This window comes from Nomia melanderi, chromosome 8, assembly GCF_051020985.1.
Source record: "Nomia melanderi isolate GNS246 chromosome 8, iyNomMela1, whole genome shotgun sequence".
NCBI lineage: Eukaryota > Metazoa > Arthropoda > Insecta > Hymenoptera > Halictidae > Nomia > Nomia melanderi.
In genome coordinates this window covers 12771304-12798401 of record NC_135006.1, presented here as the reverse complement: position 1 = coordinate 12798401, position 27098 = coordinate 12771304, and the positions used below count along the sequence as shown (strand labels likewise).

General features: G+C 37.7%; 1 protein-coding gene and 1 long non-coding RNA gene across 5 annotated transcripts in view; one reads left to right on the top strand and one right to left on the bottom strand.

The window, feature by feature from the left end:
* The window catches only part of LOC116427458 (uncharacterized), a 267123-nt gene that overhangs the window by 50001 nt on the left and 190024 nt on the right, over positions 1-27098 (bottom strand). The window lies entirely within an intron of this gene.
* The window catches only part of Calx (sodium/calcium exchanger 3), a 241357-nt gene that overhangs the window by 62860 nt on the left and 151399 nt on the right, over positions 1-27098 (top strand). For 2 of the 3 annotated variants that reach the window (XM_031977811.2, XM_031977812.2), the window contains exon 3: positions 1937-2028. In XM_031977811.2, the coding sequence (XP_031833671.2) occupies positions 1937-2028 (92 nt within the window). Of the gene's footprint in view, positions 1-1936; positions 2030-6974; positions 6992-27098 lie in introns of all 3 variants that reach the window. The other variant, XM_076369801.1, reaches the window with a different exon arrangement.

Sequence of the window (27098 nt, the reverse complement as noted above, 5' to 3'; positions counted from 1 at the left end):
GCCTCGACAACGTTTCAGCCGCGTCGACGCGCGCTGCAAGCGTCCCATCCGCAGCTGCTTATAAACACACCGGCTATCCAGCGAGACGTTTCATCGTTTCTAACCTCTTTTTTTTTTCTTTGATCGTGTGTTCGTTTATCGATCTTCTTCAATGTTCACCGTTTCTGGACGAACGTCGACATTTTTAGATGGAATGCTTATATTTGGAATAATAAGTTGCGGACGAATGATTTATAATCTCCATTTTTTCTATCGTTTTCCTAGAACTGCCAAATGTGCCAATACGACTTATTCCTGATTCCTTCTTTTACAATTACTAAAACGGTGCAGATATTTCCAGGGAAAATTGACGAATTATTAACGAATTAACTAATTCAGTAATAGCAAAATAATTGAAATTTTAACAGTGAAAGTCAGTTTAAGTGATTGGTAGTTCTAGTGTTAATGAGCCCTCGACCACGAAGTTAATGTGGCAATGTTCGACGAATCGCGAAGATTAAATCTGCAGAAGATTTCAAGTAAGGAATTCGTTAACATCGACATTACAAATCTGAAAGATTCAAGATAAATTTATTGAAACCGCAGCTACAAATTAATTCCTCGAAGTTTCTTGAAACAATCTTACAAGGGAGAAATTCTCGAATTATTAAGATGCGGTTTATCAGTTTTCCTAACTTCTTCGAGCATACTTCCACAGAATATTTTGATCTCCTTATTGAACCTTAGCCCTTCGGGTTGTTTTGTAATCTATCAGCAACTGCAACTAATTCTTATAGTATTCTTATAAAATGCTATAACGTTTCTTCGATCTTTTATTTTACTTCTTAGTACAAAATTTGGACGTGCGGAAAATCGAATAATTTTAGAGTAGTTTCTTGAAGATTCATTAAAATATTTAATATTATAACTGGTGCGATATTGGAGCCTACAGAGTTCAAAGGGTTAACAATAAAACTACCAGGCGTGTCAAAGTGATCCATTCCTGACGTTCTTTTTTTGCAACTATTTAAAAGATGACGAATGTTTCTCTGAAAAATTACCAAAGAAATCGATTCAGCTCCACACAAACTGAAATCTAAATCAATTAAAGCCTCGACAGATGCACTCTTGTAGTTTCTATAGAGAAATTACGAAAACTCAATTTAACTGCTCGGTAGTTTTAGTGTTAACGGGAGAATTATATACTGAGCGTTTAATGTGGTTGATATGTGATTATTTGTAATTATTTCTTCCATCTTTTATTCTCCTTCTTAGCACAAAATTTGGACGTGCGGAGAATCGAATAATTTTAGGGTAGTTTCTTTAAAACGTTCACACTGGTGCTATAATTTCCCATTGGCGGTTGAATTATCAAAATCGATAAAAATATTTAAACGATCAACAAGTAAATTAATTCTCAACTATACGGCAATGTTTTCTAATTACCAAACCACTCGACGAGCCACATATTTCGTGCTGCACACCGTCTAATGAGCCAACACTGTCTAACGTGAGCCACCGTGTTAAGATTCATTAAAATATTTAATATCATAATTGGTGCAAATATTGGAGCCTACAGAGTTCAAAGGGTTAAATCCAGTATAATCAGCTGACAAATATAGCTAGCTACAGGAAACTGTAGTAGCTGGGATAAAAAGTTTAAAATGAATTTAGGCGAAAATCTGGGTCGTGTAGACTCGGTGAATCACTTTGAACGTCACAATTAACTTTTCAACGACGATGTCCAACTTCGCTAACCCATGAATGTTTTCAAGGTTTACTGCTAATGAAACGTTTGAACGGAAACATTATTGTTATCTTTAATGAACATGCCGTTTGCAGATCACGGAATTTACCGACGATTCATTTATAAAACTTTACCCTCGATGTTCCCGTAACCTGTGACCTATGGAACAAGATTTTCCTAATGAAATCTTTTTTCCTCTTTTCTTTCCAGGAAGGTGATCAACCTGTCGATCATTGAGGAGGACTCGTATGAGAAGGACGCGCTGTTTTATGTCGAATTGGGCGAGCCGCAGCTGCAAGGAGGTGAGCACTGAGTCTTCTAGTTTTGATGAACTTTATTTTATAACCCTTAACAATTTTACAATGTTTAGAAAGTATAGTAATAGATTATTACTATAATATATCTAATCTGTTATTATCATTATAGTTTCAATTTTATTGTATTGCAACGTTACATTGTCTTTATTATTATATTTTCGAAGAGACTTTGTTTTAATAACTTCCTTCGATTTTATTTTATTTTAACAATTCCACAATGTTTAGAAAGTAATAATAGATTACTACATGATCTGTTATTATAATATTCCAAATTTTATTATATTGCAATGTACATTGTCTTTATTATTATACTTTCAAAGAGACTTTGTTGTAATAACTTCCTTCGATTTTATTTTATTTTAACAATTTCACAATGTTTAGAAAGTAATAATAGATTATTACCATGATCTATTATCATTATATTCCAAATTTTATTATATTGCAATGTTACATTATTATTATACTTTCAAAGAGACTTTTCAATAACTTCCTTCCATGTCACTTTATTTCAACAATTTTAATAAACTTCAGTACGTGTAACGCAATATATATTTTATTATATCAATTATTTATCTAATAATTATTGCTAATCACTGAATGTACGAAACAATATACAACATTGTCAAGGGTTAAACGAAAAAGAAACCAGCGTACCTTTTGCATTCGATTCTCTGGCACGAAGAGAAAGAGGCAGGTAAACTAGGAATTAATTTGAATTCTAAAATGATTTTCCCCGAGAATAAATTTCCGGATACAAAGTCCTTGTAGCTTCCATCTCGCCGTGCCAGCGATAAAGAAGCCAAAGCGAGAGGACGAAGGGAAATCCTTCGTTTCGAACGATATCCAGTTCGAGATCGATTTTACTAGAGAAAAGATACCTCCGACGCTATCGGGCAGAGGGAGGGGAGATCGAATTCACCAGGTAGCAACGAGTTTTTGAGACGATCGGATTCTGCGCGGATAATCGAATCGAATTTTCGCGGGAGAACAGCAATTTCGAGTTTCGGGAAGTTTGTTTACTAGGTCGAAGACGGAGGCCTGTATTAAGGGGAAAATAGGAAAACTGAAATGCAACTTTGATCACCGGATACTGGATATTTATCAAAACTTCAGTTTTCAAACACTTCGTGAAAAGTGGAAAGTTTTTCTGGATTTAGAATTTATGTATTGTATTTTATTATCAACGACGTTGCATACTGGCAACGAGAAATCTCGTTTGTAACACTAGAACTACGGAGGATTTAATGCGATTAATATGCAATTCCTATAAAAACTATAACAATTGATTATTTTCAGTTTCTTCGGGCATTCATTATAGTACTCAAATGAAACTATTTATTTTCAAAATTATTTCGAATATTTAATAGACAGCATTTAATATAGTTGACGTGTAATCTCTATAAGAATATTTAACAATAGAGTATTTTCAGTTTTTTCACATGTTCGTTATAATATTCAAGTGAAACTATTTTTTTTCAAAATCATTTCAAATATTTAATGCTTTTAACAGTAGAACTATACAGCCTTTAATATAGTTGACGTGTAATCTCTATAAGAATATTTAACAATAGATTATTTTCAGTTTCTTCACATATTCGTTATAATATTAAAATGAAGCTATTTATTTTCAAAACCATTTCAAATATTTAATGCTTTTAACACTTCAGTTAAGTTTTTTCACATATTCGTTATAATATGCAAATGAAACTATTAATTTCAAGATCATTTCGAATATTCAATGCTTCGAAGATATCAATAATTGCTAAACAAAAACACGAAACCAGTCATTTTGACTGGCACGTAGTTCTAGTGTTAATAAGGACACTTAGCTGCAACTTTGCTAATTACCAGAGCGTTTAAAGCAATATTCAATTTCATTCGAATTGATCATTCGAAATTTTATACATAACAATGCATCTGAGTTTCTCTGTGTACAATGATGTGAATTGATCTCACTGAAAATTGATAGTCGCAATTCAGTTTTCCGAAAATTAACCGGTACGCGAAGTACCGTCGAGCAATCATTTTTCCATTAATTTATCGTTAACAGTTTCTCCGTTACTCCATTATTGATATCCACATCTCTCTACTGTTTTATCGTTAACATCAATATTCCCCGTCATTTCATTATTCACATGAATATTTCTCAACTACTTTACGGCCAACAATATCATTCCATTTTCCGTTATCGCTGCGTTCGTCAGCCTCACCCCACCGTTACATTATTTATTTTGATAAACCCCACATTAAATAACAATACAACCACCGGCACGGTATTTTCATTTCCCTTTTAACCGCTCGCCGCGAAAACATAATAACAACCTACGTCGCGCTCATAATTACGATTCACCGACGCTGAAAACAGAACTCTCTGAGTAATCGCGAAGAGAGGAACGGGAATCGAGTTGCCGAAGGGGACGTCGGGAAATTAGCCAAATCTCGCGTCGAGTTTCGACTTTTCGACGAGTCTCTCTGACGTTTTTGCCTTCGCCCCACCGTGAAACCGGCCGACGAATCGCGCTCGAGGCGCACAAAGGTGCGCGAGCTCTCGCATTTTCGTCCTTTTTTTTCCTGGATTCGACGGCGATGGACCGTGCCCTTTAACCCCTTGGTCTACGATTTCTTCCTCAACTCTGATCGATACAGCTATATTCTCGTTAACTCTATTCCTACCGCGACAAGTCAAACGAAATTTATACTTCATTTGAACTTTCGAAAATTCGCAAAATGGTCTATGTTTGCAGAGAAATTATTTATAAAATCTGAAATAACGAAGTGAACCTTTTCTTCCTTTTTTTTCCTGGATTCGACGGCGATGGACCGTGCCCTTTAACCCCTTGGCCTACGATTTCTTCCTCAACTCTGATCGATACGGCTACATCGTCGTTAACACTGTTCCTACCGCGACAAGTCAAACGAAATTTATACTTCATTTGAACTTTCGAAAATTTACAAAATGGTCTATGATTGCACTGCCGAGAAGTTATTTATAAAATCTGAAATAACGAAGTGAACATTTTTGCAACTTGGAGTTACAGAATAAATGCTTTCTGAATAATGGAAATTCTGTTTATATGCACCGACATTGAATAGAAACAATTATGAACAATTACATTAGGTGATCTATGAATAATTGCTATATATAGGACATTGAATGTCAGATTTTTTTCATTATTTTTCTAAGATAGAAAAATATAAATAGAAAAATGGGAATTTGGAAAATTCTTTCTAATTTTTCTACTTTCTCCCATCTTGTCTGTATTACTTCTATTTTTCCTCCTACCTTCATTCCGCTTTATCGGTGCAGTGCAATAAATAATAGATCGTTATTGTAGATGACACCATAGGAAACGTGTCATTATTAACAATAGCGACTACCATCGTCTACAATGAAATTCAAAGATATTTTTCGATACACGATCCGAGCGTCTGACAACCCTTTGTCTGACCGCATACGATCACTTTCCACTTACACTTTCTTCACGCCCCGTTGCTTCTCTTTCAGCGGGAAAGTACTTTCGAACTGGCTCTCTCGAGCTCGTACAAATCGCAATCCGTTCAGAAATTGGCGGTTGATCGGCGACAGTGAATCGACGCGATCGGAACTGAGCCCTCGAGTTGTCTAATTGCGCGGAATCACGGCCTTAATGAGCGCGACGATCCGACAGACGAACGGCGATCCGCTTCTTCCAGTGAAAGGGCACGGTCGCTGTTAAATGGCCCGTTTGTGGGAAAAGATCCGACGGGAATTGGGGCTAACTGTAACCGAGCACTTTTTATTTACCGCCAATCGGAATAATTTGCTTTTAACCCTTTGCCGACGACCGTCGACGTTTCGGCGAGATGAAATTTTCGTATCTCGAGGACTAAGTTGTGGACAAATGATTTAGTTACTCGAACAACTTTTGTGGATGTTTACCAAAAATGCGGAAGTGATTGGGTGTGTATGTAAAGAAATCAGTAAGAGTACTTATCTAATGAGATCACAGATATTGTGTTATTACAAAAAAATATCAGAAAATAACATTTATTCAAAAGTAAGAAAATTATAATATATTGTAATATAATCGATAATATATTGATATCATAATATAATTGATAATATATTATAATTTATTGATATTATAATATAATTGATAATATATTATAATATAATTGATGATATATTATAATATAATTGATAATATGTTATAATATAATTGATAGTATATTATAATATAATTGATAATATATTATAATATATCATCGATTATATTATAATATATTGGTATTATAATATATTATAATATAATTGATAATATGTTATAATATAATTGATAATATATCATAATATAATTGATAATATGTTATAATATAATTGATAATATATTATAATATAATTGATAGTATATTATAATATATTGGTATTATAATATAACTGATATAATATATTATAATATATTGATATTATAATATAATTGATACTGCTAAACAGAAGCGCCTCCGCGCTCTCCGCAATTTTGGCACAAAGCAAGAGCGCTATAGTGCTTCCTAACACTCAAACGGTTAAACAAAAAATTCGTTGCTATCTTATATAAAACATCGTCCCCTCTCGCCTGAAAAAGTCGCCGGTACTCGATTTCCGCGTAATCAGTGCTCCCGACAGATAAAGCGACGGGGCCAAGTATTTATTGGCCGGCGTCCGATTGTTTTCGGCCCGGAAACCATAAATTACGCGGCCACCGGGACGAGTGATTACGGGGTTATCGATCGGCCGGCAGAAAAATGGAGGAGGAACGACACTGGTCCACTACGAAATGATTTATCGGTGAACAAAAACGAAAATCAGCTTTGGCTTCTTCCCCCACCTACAATTTTCTCCACATTTTTTACTGGCGTCACGACGACTGATTTTAATTACGCAACTGCTTCATGCGATTTGACGCAACCGGACCCGATGTGGCTGGACGTAAGTCTACATGTTTCGATTAAAATCACTGCCTCCTTTGCGCTACCAGTAGACAAGCTGTGCGTTAGTACAAGGCAATTCATTCGCGCAGTGAGTTTGCGTATTTGCTGCTTTGTAAACGGTACCATTTGACGCTTGATTTATTGAGAAGGAATTTTTTTTTTGGAAAGGAGGAAATATTTTTAGTCATGTTATGCCTTGGATTTTAATTGCGATTTGTGGAGATTGAATGGGGGGAAGTAAACATGATGATATGTGTAATCTGAGATGTAGAATTCTGAAGTTCTAAAGTTGCGGAGTTCTAAGATCCGAACATTCTAAAGTTGAGAAGTTCCAATATTCTAAAGTTGTAAAATCCCGACATTCTAAAGTTGAGAAGCTTCAATATTCTAAAGTTTCGACGTTTCAAAATCCCAACATTCTAGAGTTCTAAAGTTCTAAAGTTTTAAAGCTCTAAAGTTCCAAAGTTCCAAAGTTCTAAAATTCCAAAGTTCCAAAGTCTCAAAGTTCCAAACTTCCAAACTTCCAAACTCCAAAAGTTCCAAAGTTCCAAAGTTCTAAAATTCCAAAGTTCCAAAGTCTCAAAGTTCCACAGTTCCAAAGTTTAAAAATTCGAATGTTCCAAAGTTCCGAAGTCTCAAAGTTCCACAGTTCTAAAGTTTAAAAATTCCAAAGTTCTAAAGTTTTAAGAATCCAAAGTTCCAAAGTTCTGAAATTCCAAAGTTCCAAAGTTCCAAAGTTCCACAGTTCCAAAGTTTAAAATTTCCAAAGTTCCAATGTTCTAAAATTCCAAACATCCAAAGTTTCAAAGTTCCAAAATTCTAATACCCAAAAGTTCCAACATTCCAACACCCCAACGTACCAAAGTTTGGAACATACAAATTTCAAAAATTCCAAACATTCAACACCGTAAAATTGGAAAATCCCAACATCCCACTACACCAGCACTTCAATATTCCAAGATCCTAAAACCGAAAGTTTACTCCTCCATTCCCCTAATCCCAAAATCTCAAAATCCCCAGATCCTCCACCTCTCTTGAAAACTTCCACAATATTCCAAGAAACCACTTTCCCAAGCAAACCAAAACGCACTCCACTCTTTACTACACAACCCTTCTCAGCGACAAACTCGTAACCTCATCGAAGTTATGGTTTAATTCACCAATACCATATAATATAAGCTCGCGTTATATCGAGCAGTTAAATCGACTTTTTCAAATTCCCCCATAGAAACTCCAGGAGTGTACCGATTAAAACTTTAACCCTTCGCGGACGAAGATTCTCTGAAATATACAAAACCCTCGACAGATGAAGCTAAATTATATAACAATTACTCGAACAATAGAAGAATAGGAAACTACGTGCTGATCTCTTTAGATTCCATAAATTAAATCCTTTATTTACGACTTAGACTTCCAAATATGAAAATTTCATCTCGTCGAAACGTCGACATTCGTCCGCAAAGGGTCGACTGATTTACAATTCAGTTTGCGTATTGCTAAATCAATTTCTTTGACCGTTCGAGCCCCAAGCGGTGCAATGGCGCATTTCTGTTGCACTGCCTAAAAGTGTAACCTTTTCCTTCTACTTATTCATTTTCATTTTTGTTATTACCCGCCCAAGACCGGAAAAATGACACGATCGCACTATTTAAAACTCGTTTTCGTAAAAATAGAAAAGTGTCATTCAGTTTCTGAATTGAAACGGAAGAAGCGCGATCGCGCCGCATTTTTCGTGGGACTCAAACATTGGGTGGTCCTTCGAAAAACAGCATATACTCAAAAGTGCTCGTGACAATTGGAGTACTTTACACAAACGAATGTATCTTGTAGCTTCGAAGTTACAATGACGTTGAACGTAAACTCCTGTGTGTACGAAAGTTTAAGTTGATTAATTATTTAATGACATTCGTCAGTTTTCAATAAAAAAAAAATAAATCAATTTAAACCAGTATATTGATGTGTGAGGGTTAATTAAGGATTTGATATGTAATTCAGCTTTACCCGCTGAAGGTCCCGTATATTTCAAAGGATCTTCGTCCGCAAAGGGTTAAAGTCTCACGGCGGATCGAAGCGGGGATCCCGGGTCCGCGTTTTCCTCCGGCGGTCTCGCAGATGCCGCTCGAGGAAGGCGCCGTTCAATTCAGTTTCGAAGTGACTCGACGGCAGCTGGATTTGCATAGCGCGTAACGGGTGTCCCGGCCTCATGCATATGCATTAGCATACATTTTCCGGCTCGGGTAATATCGCGTCCTTTTATATCGTTCGGACACTCGTATTTATTCCGCTGGGAGCTGAAATTCTTCCGTTTCCTCCCGTCTATTCCCCGTTTCGGGATCTGCGGTGACTTCACTGCGCGGACTACGCCCGGGAAATTGTTTCTGGTGTGTTTAATTTAGACTGGGATTTTTTCCCGACCGTTCACGGGTGTTGAGCCTCGCAGTTAGTTACGGCGATGCTCTGGCTCAGTTTCAGATTAGCGATGCCGAGCCTGAATGAAATAATGAGATTTTCGATGAGTTGCAATCGGATCGACGTCGATACGTTAAGTTGTGGAATTCTTCGTTAGATATTCCGTTGATTCGTGTTGTTCGTGGAACTCTCGGGTAGATGTTCCGTTGATGCGTGTTGGTGGAACTCTTCGGTTAGAGATTCCGTCGATGTGCGTTGTGGAACTCTTGACGAGAAATTCCGTCGATATGTGTTGTGGCGGAACTCTTCGTTAGACTCCGTGGAACTCTCGGTTAGAAATTCGGCGTTTTGTGCTAAGATCTACCCTGAAAAGGTGGCTGTAAGGGTAGCGTCGGGGGATGAGACACGCGGATTGGTTGTCTCCTAGAGTTCTATGTTTTGGACAGGGAGGAGGCCGTTTTTCCTGATTGGTGACAGTCACCGGAAAGTTGACCGCCTCCGAGTCCATCGGTCACCTGCAGGTACCGAGAGTACCTTCGCGTGACGTCATGGAAATTCGCGTGCCTCGACCGTAGCAGGTAAAAAACTGTATGAAGCGCCTTAACCTTAATAAACCATGCAAAGAGTAAATGTCTGAAATGTAAAAATGCTAATCCTCGAACAGCTGAGGGTGGTTGTTGAAGGTAATGGTCGATGGCTTCGTAAAGTTGTTTGAGCTACGATCCCTTGAAGGATTTAGAGGAACGTTGACGTAACGGTGTTTCAGTTTGTGACACCGAGCGTCAACGACGGGGCTGGGGGAGTGTGCAAAGGATTTCGAGAGACTGAAACTGGGAATAAAGTTTTATTATTGGAGATGGACTCTGATGGCGGAGTAGATTATTGAGCGAATTGATGGATTGATTTGTTGATGGGTTGTAGCGGGACTCGGGAGAATATTAGTTTTTGGTCTGGACTATCGTGTTAGGTGATTGATCTCTTAGTTTCGGGGTATGGTTGACTATTTTTAGACAAATTTTTAGTTTTGACCCTTTTCGATAATATTTCTCGCTATAAATATTTATTATTTTCTGTTGAAATATTGAGAATACTGTTAGCCAGTAACAAAGGAAAATCTTACATATTAGAGTATTAGATATTTTTTGATCTGGATTATTTTGTCAGTGTTAGATGATTGGTCTCTTAGTTTCGGTGTATGATTGACTATTTTTAGACAAATTTTTAGTTTTGACCCTTTTCGATAATATTTCTCCTAATAAATATTTATTATTTTCTGTTGAAGTATAGAGAATACTGTTAGCAAGTAACACAAAGGAAAATCTTCCATAAATTAAGGAACTAATTTATTTCTAAGGTTTATATGTTGATACACAACATTGAATATTGTTCTTCAATGTTCACAATTTCAGTGAATCAAATGGCGAATCGCCTGTCGAGTACAAAGGATTAAGCCCTAGAATTCGATTTTTCTGTGCTATGGAAGATCTATTAGTCTTCGTTAAGGTCAATGCATTCTATCGTAATTATCGAAACTACAGAGGAAGCTCTCTGATTATCACAAATTTTTCGTTGTCGCGTTCAGTCCCGTTTCCAAGTCTGATCGACTGGTTCGCGACCTTCCCGAAGTCCCTGGAAAACTTGCCGCGCTGCGTCAGGCTTCCAGCGCGACGCGTGATCCGCGAAATTCGATTTGTTTTCAGCGGCGTGGGCGTCGATTCTTCCGTCCCGGTAATCGCGTTTGCCAATGGCCGTTCATTCGCCGCCCGCGTATCCCGTTTCGTCTCGAGCGAGTGTTAGAAATAAGTACTAATGATTTTGCACCACGGTGCTCGTGTTACGCTATCGTCTGTCTGTGTCACTGAATATTTCGACGTCAGTTTTCTTTTATCGGACGAAGATTCTTCGAAACACACGAAACCTTCAACGTACGAAGCTGAATTATATATCAATTGCTTAATTGATAGAAAAAAGGGAAACTGCGTGCTGATCTCTGAGAATGTTAAATATTCCTAATGAGAAATTTCCGAGTGCGAAGGGTTAACACTAAAACTACCAGCAATTAGTGTGACTCACTTCCAGTTTTGTATGAAAGTAACCCTTTGCACTCGAGAGATGACTCTCGGTCACCACTTGATTTGACGCAGTAAATCTATAAAATATGATATTTAATGTTGAACTTTGTATAACGCCTCGATACGTGAAATATTGGAATAAAACAGCTTCGTTCCTTAATATACTTGTGTTTTCCCTTCGAGTTAATGTTAAAGAATATCGTCTTCGCCTCGTCAAAGAATGTTAAATATTTCTAGTGGGAAATTTTTGAGTGTAAATGGTTAACACTAAAACTACCAGCAATTAGTGTGACTTACTTCTAGTTTTGTATGAAAATTAACCCTTTGCACTCGAGAGATGACTCTCGGTCACCACTTGATTTCATGTAGTAAAATTATAAAATTTGATATTCAATATTCAACTGTGCATAATGCATCGGTGTGTGAAATATTGGGATGAGAAACTTTGTTTCTCAATTCACTTGCAATTTTTCTTTGAGTTAATTTTGAAAAATATCGTCTGCGTCTAGTTAGAGAATGTTAAATATTTCTAACGAAAAACTTCCGGTTAATTGTATTTAAGCAATTTCGTATTGAAGCTACTTATGAAATAACATAATATTGACACAAACTTCTCTTAACTAAGCTTAAACAGAAAACGAAATTACTTATAGAATAACATAAAGTTTCCAGAAAATTTCGTAAACTAAAGTAAAATGAAAAATAAAGTTACTTATGAAATAACATAATGTTTCCACAGAATTCTTTAAACTAAAATAAAATAAACACGAAATTACTTATAAAATAACATAAAGTTTCCACAAAATTTCGTAAACTAAAGTAAAACAAAAAACGAAATTACTTATAAAATAAGACAAAGTTTCCACAAAATCCCCCAACCGATCTAAAATCAACGATCAATTGACATCGACAGAATTTTGCTGCGGCGATCCAGCGTCAAAAGAGTCGACTATAATTTATCATTCCTCCGACTCAACGTCAAATGCAATTTCCACGGCGGCAACGGTTCAAACGCATTCAGCACGCTACGTTGCATCTCGAGTATGCACGCACGCGTGCATTATCGCGCCGATAACGCGAACTCGGCCGTGAACTCGACCCTGGATAAGAAAACGAGCGATTAAGCAAGCGTCGCGTCGCCGCGAGGCGAGTAAACCGTTTCTTTATTTACTCGTTCTCGGGTTGCCGATCGTTCGTGGAAACGGCCGAGTCAGCGTGGGCAGATAAGAGGAGGAGCCGGGTTCTCGCGTAACCGGGAACGATAAAAGCGAGTTCCGCGCGGCGGCAATCGGCAATCGCGGCGATAACGCTGCCGGTGATTGACCGACACGGCCGCCTTGTTTAATTAACCTCGCGCGTGGGACGATCGGAATTTCCAAGCTCCGAGTATGCGTTCGCCGGCGACACCGGCGACTGTTTCGAGACCACTTTGGGATTGGTCGGAGGAATATCTGAATCGAAACACTGCTTTCTTCTTAACATACCATCGGCGGGAAGGGTATTGATACCTTTCGTGCTGAACGTACGCTAAGTGTTAGCGAAACACTTACCAATGCTTGTTTCTTTTCATTGTCACTGATTTTTGGGCAGTCGTAATTTTTTAATGCTTGTACAGTGCATAAGAAGAAAAGTTTAACTTATATGTGTAAGTTTTGTCATAGTCCCCTTCGTAGGGGTGAGTGTTTTCAAAAATACCGTACATTAAAAAAATATTAGAGTCAATGAAATTACTATATAAGAAACTGAATAATAAAATATTCCTAAACGTTATTACGCTTTTCTCTTACTACATGAACTTTTAAAACTTTCAAAAATTCATGTTAAATTCCGGTCGAAACTTTCAAAAGGAGCACTGTATACACCAGTGTTTCCCAACCTTTTTTGTGCCATGCCCCACCAAGCCTTTCTAAAATTTTTATGCCTCCCCATGTAACATATATATATTTTTATAATACTCATTATAATATTTTTATACTATTCATTACAATATTTCTATAATATTCGTTACAATGTTTCTATAATATTCATTCTACTATTTTTATAATATTCATTATAACATTTCTATAATATTTCTATAATATTCATTACAATATTTCTATAATATTCATTCTAATATTTTTATAATATTCATTCTAATATTTTTATAATATTCATTCTAATATTTTTATAATATTCATTACAATATTTCTATAATATTCATTCTAATATTTTTATAATATTCATTATAACATTTCTATAATATTCATTACAATATTTCTATAACATTCATTATAATATTTTTCCTATTTTGATTACATAAATATTGTGAAATGTACGAAGTGACATTACAAATTCCAATATTGCCCCCTTAAAAATGAAATTGCTCCACGTTGGGAAACACTGGTATACACGATCTTACTTGCTAACCAAGACCTACCCCAACGTATCAGGCGAAGCAAGGAAACGAAGGAAGAACGCGCGACAGCGAGCGTTGACGTTGCAGCCCGTGGCTGCACCGATAACAGAGAAAGTTGTTTCGCTGATTCCACGCGACGATTCGGGTCGCGAGGCCAAGCTAATCAGCGAGGTTGTCGGTGGCATCCGCATTCCGCGACGCGAACGACATTCTTCGTCACGAAGCGCCGCGCCGCGTCGATTATGCGTTACCGACGATACCGGAGAGGCCAGGGGAAAAAGAGCAAAGAGAAATCAGGTCGAGACGTCGCGTGAGCGAGCACGCGACGCGACCGTTCCCGGATAAACTTCCGATATAGAGTTCGCGGAGGCTCTTCGGAGGAACGACCGATAACACGATGATAACACGACGGAGATAATCGAGCAAGGTCAATCTAGGAATAGCATGCTGATGATAACTCAGACAAATAAGACGGGATTATGTAACTTTCTTTGTATCTGTGTGTTAATATTCAGTGATCATTTATTTATCTTTTCAACCTTCGAACTGATCGTTGTGACTTGTTCCTAGAATTTCTGTGCATCGATTGCTGTTTAGTGATATTTGATATTATTTTTTATTGGGGTTAGCACTCTTTAGTATTACTCTATCGATATTTGCTATTATTTATTAATATTTGATTGATCTTTCTATCGATATTTTCTATTATTGACACCAAAACTACCAGATGGGCCAAACGAACCATTCCTCATTTATTCTTCTCCACGAATTGAAAGCATATAAATGCTTCGAGAAGTGATTAAAATAATTAATTCATTAATGTAAAAATTACAATATAACTGATATTTTCGTCAACGCACTTCTTTGGTTTCTAGAGAAAAAATATTTAAGAATCGAATCAACTGCTCATAGTTCTAGTGTTAATTATTATTGATACATACTGTCTCCTAATATTCAATATAATTCGATATTAATTCTATTTACTAATATTCTGTTGATGCTTGAAGCTATTTCTCGTAAAGCAATCGCTAAACAATTTCAACGAATCTAATAAAATAAGATCCGACAGAATATTATCAAATAATCTGCATAAACCAATCTAAATATCGCAACTCCTTGAAATGTTCAAATTCTGATACAGTCAAACCTGTTTTTACGTGGTCCCTTTCTACGCGACTTTTTTTATGCGGTTTATTTTGTGCGATTTTCTTATGCGTGTTGTTTTTCAAGTGACGAAAGCGACTTTGGGCCAATTCATCGCAAGAAGATGCGCATAAAAATGCGAATTCCAAAGAATTGTGAACATTTCTCCATGTATGAGTCTCCACGCGTAATTCAATTATTTATTCTCTTTGAAAGCACTTTCTTGTATTTCGCAAATTTCTGAACACTCTCTTTCGTGCGGTTTCGTTTATGCGGTCCCTATCTGCCGCACAAAAACAGGTTTGACTGTAATTTCTGCTTCACAGTAATTCACGGAAGCCGGTCGTGAAAAGGACAAAACTCGATCGGTAACGGACTGCTTCAAACTCCGCGTCAAAGACGTGCATACTCGCCGCAGCCTAATCACGAATATTATGAAACTTTGATCGCAGGCGTCTAGCAAACCATCAGCCATTAGCCCCCGAAAAGGGGCTGCTGGAATAATTAACTCGACGAGCGGTCGCGATCCGTCAAAGGCTCGTTAAAACACGAGCGCAACAACACTTCCTCGTCGGGCACTTTCGTTGTACAAGGTAGTCGGGGATTAAGTGGACAAAGGAAGGAAAATAAAAGGGAAAGAATTCAATACTGTTTCTGTCGGAGATGCCAGAAGACAACTTCCGAAATATTGTCAAAAAGATTTTCCAAGTTTAGCCGTATATTATGAATGGACTTTTCGACTTTTCCAATGAAGATCATAAAATTAACTACAGGAAATGTGCAAAATTTGATTGAGGGAAGATTATTAAACTGAGAAAATAATTTAAACTTAACCTTTCGATTTTTCTAGTAACGATTATAAAATTAACTACAGGAAATGTACAAGATTTGGTTGAGGAAAAGTGATTGAACTGAGAAAATAATTTTAACCTAACCAAGACCTTTCGATTTTTTTTATAAAGATTACAAAATTAACTACAGGAGATGTACAAAATTTGATTGAGGAAAAGTGATTGAACTGAGAAAATAATTTTAACCCAAATGAGACCTTTCGATTTTTTTGATAAAGGTCACAAAATTAACTGTAGAAAATTTACGAAATTTAATTGAGGAAAGACCATTAAACTGAGAAAATAATTTTAACCTACCTGAGACCTTTCCAATTTTCTAGTAACGATTACAAAATTAACTATAGAAAATGTGCAAAATTTAATTGAGGAGAGATCATTAAACTGAGAAAATAATTTTAACCTAACCTTTCGATTTTTCTAGTAACGGTTATAAAAGTAACTGTAGGAAACGTACAAAATTTAATTGAGGAGAGATCATTAAACCGAGAAAATAATTTTAATCTAACCTTTCGATTTTTCTAGTAACGATTATAAAAGTTCAATTCCAATTATAAGCTAAAATTTGAAAAAGCGTCGTTCGACACCTTTGGTAGAAATACTGTTAATGGCTTAATGGATCTTGAGGACGAGGACCTCGAGGACCGAGCACGATTTTCTTTATCGTCTGATCGGAAGGGGATTAGTGTCCGGTGATTCGTGTCGCGTTCGGTCCCTGGGCTCGTTAATGGACCTGTCTCGTTAACCCATCCCCTTCCATGGTCCCCTCTTACGTAACATGTAATATAATTATTAGTACATGTTATTTGAAAATATTTAGATAACGGTTGAAGGTAAAATATTAAAACAACGAGCGGACGTGAAACATTTAAGCGACGATGAGAGTGAAATATTGAATTAACGAGTAAAGGTTGAATACTGAACTAATAAGTAAAGGTGAAATAATTAAATAGCGACCAATGGCGGGAATAATGAGCAAACGCGAAACATTGAAATAACGAGCATAGGTGAAGCATTGAAATAATGAATATACGCGAAATATTTCAATAACAAGTGAAACACGAATAATGAAGAGTTTACTCAAAAATCGAATAAACTATATGCCCTTTTATTTATCCAGAATTTCATGAACCGTTCATATTTCAAAACATTCATTATCAAAAGAGAGGCTAAAGCTAAGATTCTTTCAGAAATAATTTATTTTCCATCGATAGGAAATTTGTAAGTCTCGCGATCAGATTTGCAGAGACATTTCTCGATCCTCCGTAATTAATTTTCGATCTATAATGCACGTTTCAACGAGGATCAACGAACCCGCGATAAGCTGTATCGGTCGCAACGATTCTCGACTCGAGTCATCGGACTTTAATTAGTCATCGATAACCTCCGTAGCTCTTCGATACCGTTCGACCAACTGACCCTCTTAATTGAGAGTCACGTTACACTTAATTATCAATTAATTCGGCGGAGATAAACTCGACGTCGACGCGACTCTTAACCCGAGGTCAACGAGCGAACCCGCGAAAACCGGAAAGCGACTCGAAGGTCGAGGCGTCTCGAACTTCTTATCCGCGTTCGCCGATTAATCGAAAGAGAGCAAATTGCCGTCTCGTTCGTTCCGCTGAATGAAGTTGGTAAACACTATCGTACGCGGCACGTGACCGAGTTCTCCTTTTTTTCCCGTTCGCGTCTTATCTCGCGACGATGAACGGCGGCTGTCCGATAACACTCGTTGATAAAATTGTAAACGGAGCCGTTGATGTCCGCGGAATTTGTTTGCTCGGCTGGCAGTGAACTTCTGATCGTGAACTCGGCGACGGGAGTGGGTGAATTATCGATGTAATGGATTTTTGTGAATAATTGATTGGATGTTTAGTAAGTTCTGTGATGAAATAATGTAAACGAATATCGCTGCATGGATTTGGAATTGCGGTTCAATGTACGATAACAGACGATATGAAGGAAAAATTAATTGAAGGTTATTATTTACAATATTTAAATGATACATTCGAAATGTTTACTATGTAAAATGCTTGAATTATAAACTGGAGCTTTGTACTGTTCGTTGAAAGTTATTACTTCGAATTTGTGAGTTAAATGCTTTAAATAGCGATAACTTCGAATTTATGATTGAAATGTTTTGGAGATATTGATATTTAAAATGTTTTAATTGTGAGTTCTATTTTATTAGTATTTAAAATACTTCAATTACAAATTTATCGTTATTACTATTTAAAACACTTCAATTACAAATTCATCGTTATTACTATTTAAAGCACTTCAATTATAAATTCATCATTATAACTATCTAAAATACTTCAATTACAAATTCAACATTATTACTATATAAAGCACTTCAACTACAAATTCGTCATTATACTATTTAAAACACTTCAATTACAAATTCATCGTTATTACTATATAAAGCACTTCAATTACAAATTAAACATTATTACTATTTAAAAAACAAACAATCCCTCCAAAAATACCATTCCCCAGAAGCTAAACACTCGATAAAAGTATCCACAAACAATTCTGCGGGCAAACTCGGCCACGGATATTGCTCGATACCCAAGTAATAAATAGCAACACCCGTTCACCGCGTGAACCGAGCACACCTGAATCGTTCCCGCTTCGATTCAACTAAATCCTCGTATCCTTGTACCCTACGCTCTCTTCCATTCAAGAGTTTTTCGTCGCGTGGGCGTGAGAACGCCGCGACGGCTGAAGCGAAGCTGAACGAGGCTGAAACAGCCGTCGATTATTAATAAACCCACCGATCCGCTTCGTTGAAGAAAACGACGGGTCGAGGGGCCGCGATACACGTCGATACCTCGATATATTAATAACACCGACCGGGAATGACGCAATCGATCGCGTCATTAACGTCCCACGTGGAACGGTGCCGCGCTCGAAGGTTGTAGGCCGCCGCTACGTTAATGGAGCATCGCGCGAAAGTGAAATCTTTCAGCATAGAACGTCGAAGGTGGATCGAACTCGGTTGAAAACTTTGTCAAATCCATCTATGACAACCTTGGTTCATGTATGTGTGTTTTGGAGATGATAGGAACTCGCGTTATCATTTTAGAGAAGATTTTTGGGCCAGACGAGAGAAGAGTTAGAGGTTGAATGCGATTGTTCCGGTGAATAAATGAGTTGTATGTGACAATATGATGTTGAAGGTGGATCGAACTGGGTTGAAAACTTTGTCAAATCCATCTATGACAACCTTGGTTCATGTATGTGTGTTTTGGAGGTGATAGGAACTCGCGTTATCATTTTAGAGAAGATCTTTGGGCCAGACCAGAGAAGAGTTAGAGGTTGAATGCGATTGTTCCGGTGAATAAATGAGTTGTATGTGGCAATACGATGTTGAAGGTAGATTGAAATGGGTTAAAAACTTTGTCTAATCCATCTATGACAACCTTGGTTCATGTATGTGTGTTTTGGAGGTGATAGGAACTCGCGCTATCATTTTAGAGAAGATTTTTGGGCCAGACCAGAGAAGAGTTAGAGGTTGAATGCGATTGTATCAGTGAATAAAATATATTTTATGTGACAGTATGATGTTCCTTGGTGTGTATAATATTGATAGTGAATGTTATCGTCGGTTGGTATAGTTTTTTTCACTAGACAGTGCGGTGACACGTTTAAACTTCGAATTGATGCAGTAGGTGTATTGGTTTTGTTAGAGGTTGAATATATAGAAGTGTGCTAGATGACTGGTTGTGGTCCATTTGTCTGTACGCCAGGATTTACTGTTGGCGGTCGATCGAACGTCGAATGCATTGTTCGAACTGCTGTTTAAAAATAAAAGAGGCATTTGTTTGACAAACAGGTGCCTATAAATCCCAGCTTTCGATTGTTTCAGTGAAGCGCGGGTGGTGTCAATTTCTAGCTATCCAACTGGAGACACAACGGTGCGCTGAGTTATTCTTTCCGTCAGGCGATTAGTTTCGCTAACCGGAAGATATAACAATGTAATCGATCCGAACAATTAAATACTTCAACGTCCAATGATTTAAGAAAGGTTTAGAAAGTATAATTATTTCAACTAGTAAACGATCTACATATCAATTCATAGTGAACAGTAGCAAAACTGTGCAATTTCAATACATAGCAATAAAAAGAGATGTACAACAAATTTCCAAGCAATAACTGTCACAACATTTCATAAGAACATTTTCCTTTACCGTTTCCCTGTTTTTAAATCTCAGCGTTCGACATCGCACAGAATGCAATACAAAATTATTATTTAATTTTAGTAATACCATCACTAATGATTATTTTCATCGATATCCTTTAGTCTGAATTAAATAATATTAATTTTTTATTGCGTGTTTAACCCTTTTACCGCAAAGGGTTAATATTCAGAATTCATACTTGGAATGATAACAATAGATCATTATTTCAAGCCTCCGTGACGTGTTGATTTCACAAGATTTTCTCTATTCAGTATATCTCGTAATTTTGGAATTACAAGATATGTTGTTTCTGAATAATTAAGTATACTCCATTGAACCATTGGAAACTATATAGGTCGGAACAACAGCATCCACGGTTCGAAAGTCGCTGCAACAACATCGGCGCGCATTATGCATAATAAAACACGCGTTAACCTGAAAATAACCAGCTGAATCGACAGTCATTACCGGCGAATAAATTTTATATCGGCATCACTTGCCTCTGATAAATAATGAGTGCACGGATATCCGCGTGATCACGTTGATCCGATTCGCAGGTACGCTGATGACCGCCGGTGTTGATTCAACCGAGAATTCCCCGATTGATTCGGCGCTGTGGCGTTCCATAAATTATTTGCGAATGAGTCCGACACGTATGCAGATGAAGTGAATTCAAGGAATTTCGTATGTACAAGCGACATTCCAAAAGTCTTCGGTAAACTGTCATCAAACGGGATATACTATGTTGCAGGGTTTTTCCGGATGAGATCCATCCTACAGATATTCACCGAATATGTTCTCAGTATTTTTAAAAAATTCCACAGAAGCTATAAACAACGGTTGTAAAATATTTTAGTATTCTTCGGACGCGTCGACGCGCATTTTATTTGTATGTCGAGGGGCTGAAAAAATATTATTCTGCTGCAATTATTATACTCAAGAGAAAACGTAAGCATAGGATATGCTCACAATTCCTCTCCAATAAATTGTTAGTGACAAAGTAGTGGTGTCGGTCAGAATTGAGAAAGAAATAGAGCAAGGGGTTGGAAAAATATTATTCTGCTGCCATCAATTATTATACTTAAAAGAAAATATAGGCGTAACATATTACACTTTCTATGTTACACGTGGCCCTTTGGAAAAGCTTCCCGCAGAGTACAAAGAAAAATCAGATAAAAAAACGTATAGACCGAAATATCGAGGGAAAATTCGGTGAATTCGAGTCAGCGAATGGTGGAAAATATGAGAGTTCATTCAAAGGACCATGGGCGCGCGATCACCGGCAAAAGCGGATCCTGAAAGGTATCGGGGTTGTTTCGCGGTCAAAGGTGAAACGGATAATCCGTGAGCGAAGGTTGAAGCTACACGATTCACTGCACCGGCTGGAATGAATTACTAGAATGAATAACTACATCCGTCTCTGTTTTCGTATGTTCCTTACGATCGGGAATCAACGCGTTTTCTGGAACACGGTTTCTCTTTGATCACAAAGTGAATGCCGATTTTAATCTACATCGTGATCCAGAAGGTAATGCTCGATTTTTTAATCGGTAACGACGAGTGAGATCCGTGCCGAGTATTTTTAATCTGGTAATTTCATAAGGATATCATGCAGAATTATAGGGAATAATGTTTTTTCGTCATTATTTTTGCTGTCATTTACTGTTTAGCAAATATTGATATCTTCGAAGCATTGAATATTCGAAACGATTTTGAAAATAAATAGTTTCGTTTCGGTATTACAACGAATGTCTGAAGAAACTGAAAATAATTTATTGCTACAATTTTTATAGGAATTGCATATTGATCGTATTAAATGCTTAGTAGTTCTAGTGTTAACCTTTGTATACTGCGTCGATACGTGAAATATTGAAAGAAAATAGCTTCGTTACCTAACTCACGTATCTCTTGTTAACCCTTTGAACTCAGGCTCCAATATTGCACCAGTTATAATACTAAATATTTCAATGAATGAAAGAAACTACCTATTATTAGACTTTCTATCATCAATTATTAGATTTTTATTAAAAGATCGAAGGTATGTCATAGCATTTTCCATTTTCACTAGAGATACCATAAAAATTAGTTGCAGTTGTTGACAGATTACAAAACCATCCAAAATATTCCAAAGAATCACCTCTATACCCGATTAGAAAGTATAGAATATTTCAAATGGAAAACTGTCGAGTGCGAAGGGGTTAACATCGCAGACGATCGCTCAACGGAAAGGAGCGCAGAGCTCGCGAGCAGTCGTTATGTACGCGGGAGGACTACTCGAACAGCTCCAGGTTTTCTTATTCATCGTCCATTAAAGCTCGCCCATTAAAAGTTATTCCCGTGCCTTGGTTGCCTCGCCGGCTGGCCCGCGAGACGCTAATTTTAAGAGCCGATTCCTGGAGACTCTCTCTCTCTCCGCTCGCCGTTCCTCGTTTATTCATCGCGCGCTCGCCAGGAGGGCCGACGTTGAATAACGAATACGCTCGTCGCGCGTTAACGATCGAGGGGAGAAGCCCGCGAAGCAACCGGCCGCGTTCACGCTGACGGGTTTGCCGTCAAGACGCTTCTACTACGCTAATTACCCCTGTGAAATTCATTTTCCGCGATGCCGAAGCTTCCGGCGACCATCCGGCGCTAAGACGTTCACTGTCACGACGGTCACCGATCGCCGGACAATCCGAATCACTTGAAAACAATTAACGTTAAGCGCCACGAGAATCTTAAACACATAGAGTTTGTCTTTTGCAGCAAAGAAAAGGAGTAATTATGAATTGTTCGGTGTTGCGTTTGCGTTACACTATTGTCAACTTAGTTGCCTTATTAAACATTTTTATTTCACGTCGGTTTCTCTTTCCGATACACAAACCACACAACGTTCGCGATTTTTCTTCGATGAACTTGTTTTAATGAATACCGGAGAATTTTAAAGAGTTTCAATGAATATTGGCCAGTGAATCTTCATAGTAATGATGGGCATGTTGTGACTGTTCGTGTTCACGTTACAGTTATGGCGCGCATATATGCTCGATGCTGTGATATTTTATAGAAATCTACGAAGATCCTTAGTATTAGAGGATTGAAGAGTCGCCAGAGCTGATATTTCTAAAGAACGACGCTCCGGAAAGAGGGTTGCGACCTTGATAAAAGAATGCCGAAAACGGTGAATCCCCGTCACGTCCTCGGAACCGGGAATAATCACCGTGAGCTACACGAAGCTGGCTGGTACGAGGAAAGTCGCCGGGTCGGATGCGAGTCACGGAGTCGGATCCGACCCGACAACGTTCAAACTCTTCCACTGGCCGAACGAACGCCTGGTTTTCTGTTTCGCCCCCGCGAGCGGAAGCCTTTGAAAAATACGGCGCACGTGCGCCGCACGATCGGACCTCCTCCTTAAGACCCGGACTTTCGAGAGAAAAGCAGGTTGCCGGAACGGGCACAGATACGTGCAGTTAAAGTGTCCACCCATTTATATAACGTGGTTTATATATTTTATATATACGTATAAAACTCAACTTAATTGATACGTTCCGCTTTGAGATTAGAATCTTTGTGGAAGTGTACAATTTGTTGGTACGTATACGAAAAGCTCTATTGACAGGCTTGTGATTGTTTCTTGGTAGAATTGTCTAATCCTTTAAATATATAAATGTTTGTGATAATATTTAATTGAGTATTTATAATAATTATGTATTTATATATTTCTATATTTTTATGTGTCTGTATTTCTATATTTCTGTATTTCTATGTTTCTATGTTTCTATGTTTCTATGTTTCTATATCTCTATATCACATATCTCTATATCTCTATATCTCTATATCTCTATATCTCTATATCTCTACATCTCTACATCTCAACATCTCTACATCTCTATATCTCTATATCTCTATATCTCTATATATCTCTATATATCTCTATATATCTCTATATCTCTATATATCTCTATATCTCTATATCTCTATATCTCTATATCTCCATATTTCCATATCTCCATATCTCCATATTTCCATATCTCCGTATCTCCATATCTTTATATCTCTATATCTCTATATCTCTATATCTCCATATCTCCATATCTCCACATCTCTATATCTTTATATATCTTTATCTCTATATTTACATGTTTATATATATTTGAAGGATTAGACATTTCTAAAGGGAAATACAGACGTAAGCTTCTTACCAGACTTTTCAGTATGCACATAATACTAATGAATTGTGCACTTTCACGAAGATTCCACTCTTGAAGCAGAACAGGCACTAATTAACTTGAGTTTTACTACTGCAAATCAACGAGAAATGACAATTTGTAAAAGAAGGATAAATGAGAAATGGATAGCGAATATCGAATACAAAAACTGAGTAACTTTTGAATCGAACATAAAGTTGATTAACGGCATTAGAAGCTTCTAATTAAATGTACAATTCACAGTAATTCATTAACGATAACGAGTTTCAAGTTCAATTTCGAATCAATAATAACTAATCAACCAAAGTAACAGGCTTTTAATGAAATTTCCACTCAACAGTACCGAATCCACTAAAATCACAAGTCTCAAATGAAAGTCCGCATTAATGGCATCAAACTAACCAGGAGTTCCAAATGAAATTGATCATTACCGATGATCGATCAACCACGATCGCAAGTCTGAAATTCAACTGAAACCATAAGACGTCGAATGACCGTGGGCCACGAGTTTATCGTGAACCCTTCCGCCCCTCTTTATTGGCCGCGGTGTTCGAGCGACAAGCCGCGAACAATGAGAAGAACTTCGGGGAATCCTCGAGCCGTCCGCGTATTATTCCGCGGCCGATTGAAACCGGGTCCCCGGTAAAGGGGAGAAGCACCGATTCACGGTGATTCATCGGCCGATCAATGAGCAGACAGAGGCCGGGGACGGAACTTTGTTTGATCGCGGTTACGTTATTCGAAAAGTTCACCAGGAAGCTCCCCATTAGCATCCCGTGCCGAGGCTGAGGACCCGGCGGCCATTAAATCACCGGCTCGGTTTATAATGCGACGACCTCGATTCCGGCCCAATTAATTCGATCGAATTTCCCGCGTCGATTTTATTCCGCGAACGGTTTTATTCTGTGACGACGCACTCGACAAACGAGTATCGACAATAGTTGACGTTTAACTTTCCGATGGATCGTTAGCGGAAGGTCAAATCGAAATAGTCCTTTGATTTGATTATTATTGCTTCGGAACTGCTGCGTTTACGATGGAAGTTTTATTTAATAAACTTCTAGTGTCATCAGTATTCGTGTTTTGTGGTAGATATGTGACGGCAAATAAAACTATTTTTATTTTGTTATTTTCAATTTTTACTCTAGTTATCTTAGTTACTCTGGGTACTCTAATTATTCTGTAGTTAATGGATAGAGTTATTCCTTTCAAACTCGTTGCTTCACACTAATTACAGTTTCCGAACAGAGGGAAATTAAACAATGCCAATTACTAATCTCTAAAACTGACGAAACGTTTAAAGTTCTAATTACTTCGACATCGAGCCCATAAAGATACCAAACTCAGTTATTCTATAGTTAATAAATAAAATTACTATTCCTTTAATTACAATTTTCAAATAGAACGAACATTCTTCTCATTCCTCCAGTCTCCATCAAAGTCAATTATTCCATAGTAAATAAATAAAATTACTATTCCTTTAAAACTCGTATGACACTAATTACAATTTTCAAACAGAACGAACATTCTACTGATTCCTCCAATCTTCATTCTTTCTCTACATTGATCTTAACCCCTTGCCTTAAATGAAAACTCCCATATATCATTCGTCTTCTAATCACCGAACACTACTAACGAACATCCTAAATTAAACAATGCCAACTACTAATCCCTAAAACTGACGAAACATTGAAAGTTCCAATTACTTCGAAGTCGAGCCCATAAAGACACCAAAAGGATCGAGGCAAGGAGCACTCCCTCCAATTATCCCAGAGGCCAGCGCCGCCAGTTCCCGGAACGGCTCGGCACCCGCAAAAATGCCGGTTCCGGTTCGCCAGTTCTAGATAACAGATATCCCAGATGCGTCTTATCGCCTCCCGGTACTTAGAGGGCGGCTCTCCAGCGCCGGTGTCTTTCGCAGAGTATCCGAAGGGAAGTTCCGCAGGCTTCGATGCGGCCGGATGACTCTTATCTCTAATTAAGAGCGGCGAAGTTCTAGGTTGTATCGTGGGAGACCGGTAATGCGGTTCCCGGCGTTGCGCCGCCGCTTGGGACCGTCGCGCGAGCTCGAATATTCGCGGCGTCGAAATCTAACGAGGCTGGAGAGGAAAGTGGAAGAGGGCGAGCGTGAAACGCGTCGTTCACGGGTCAGCGATCAACCCTTGCTTCACAACGAGTCGGACTCGCTGTGAACAGTTTCGGAACGATTTAACCCTTTCTACTCGGAAGGTGACTCTCAGTCATTTGATTTGCAAAACTATAAAATCTGATATTCAACGTTGATACGTGAAATATTGGAAACGAATAGCTCTGTTTTTTAATTAGTTCCAAGGGATATCGTCTTCGCCTCGAGAAATGTTAAACACTTGTGAGAAACTCCCGAGTGCGAAGGGTTAAAGCGAATCTAATCTTGGTACGTGAAGTATTTGAATAAAATAGCTTTGTTCCTCGATGTGCTCGTTTCCGTTCGAGTTAGATTCGAAGAATATCGTCGTTGTCTCGTCGAGAAGTGTTAAATATTTTTAGTGAGAAACTTCTGAGTGCAAAGGGTTAAAGCGAATCTAATCTTGATACGTGAAGTACTTGAATAAAATAGCTTTGTTCCTCAATGCACTCGTTTTCCCTTCGAGTTAGTTACAAAGAATATCGTCGTTATTTCGTCAAAAAGTTTTAAATATTTTTAGTGAGAAACTTCTGAGTGCAAAGGGTTAACCTTTTACCTATGGCGCGATTAGCCGTCAAGCTATTGTACCTCTACAAAGTTTGACGCGGTTTGTATGTCGATGAAAATTTGAGACTGATAGGATTTTCGTTAGATTCGATTATTAACCCCTTGACCTGTGACTTCTTTCTCAATTCTGATCGATACG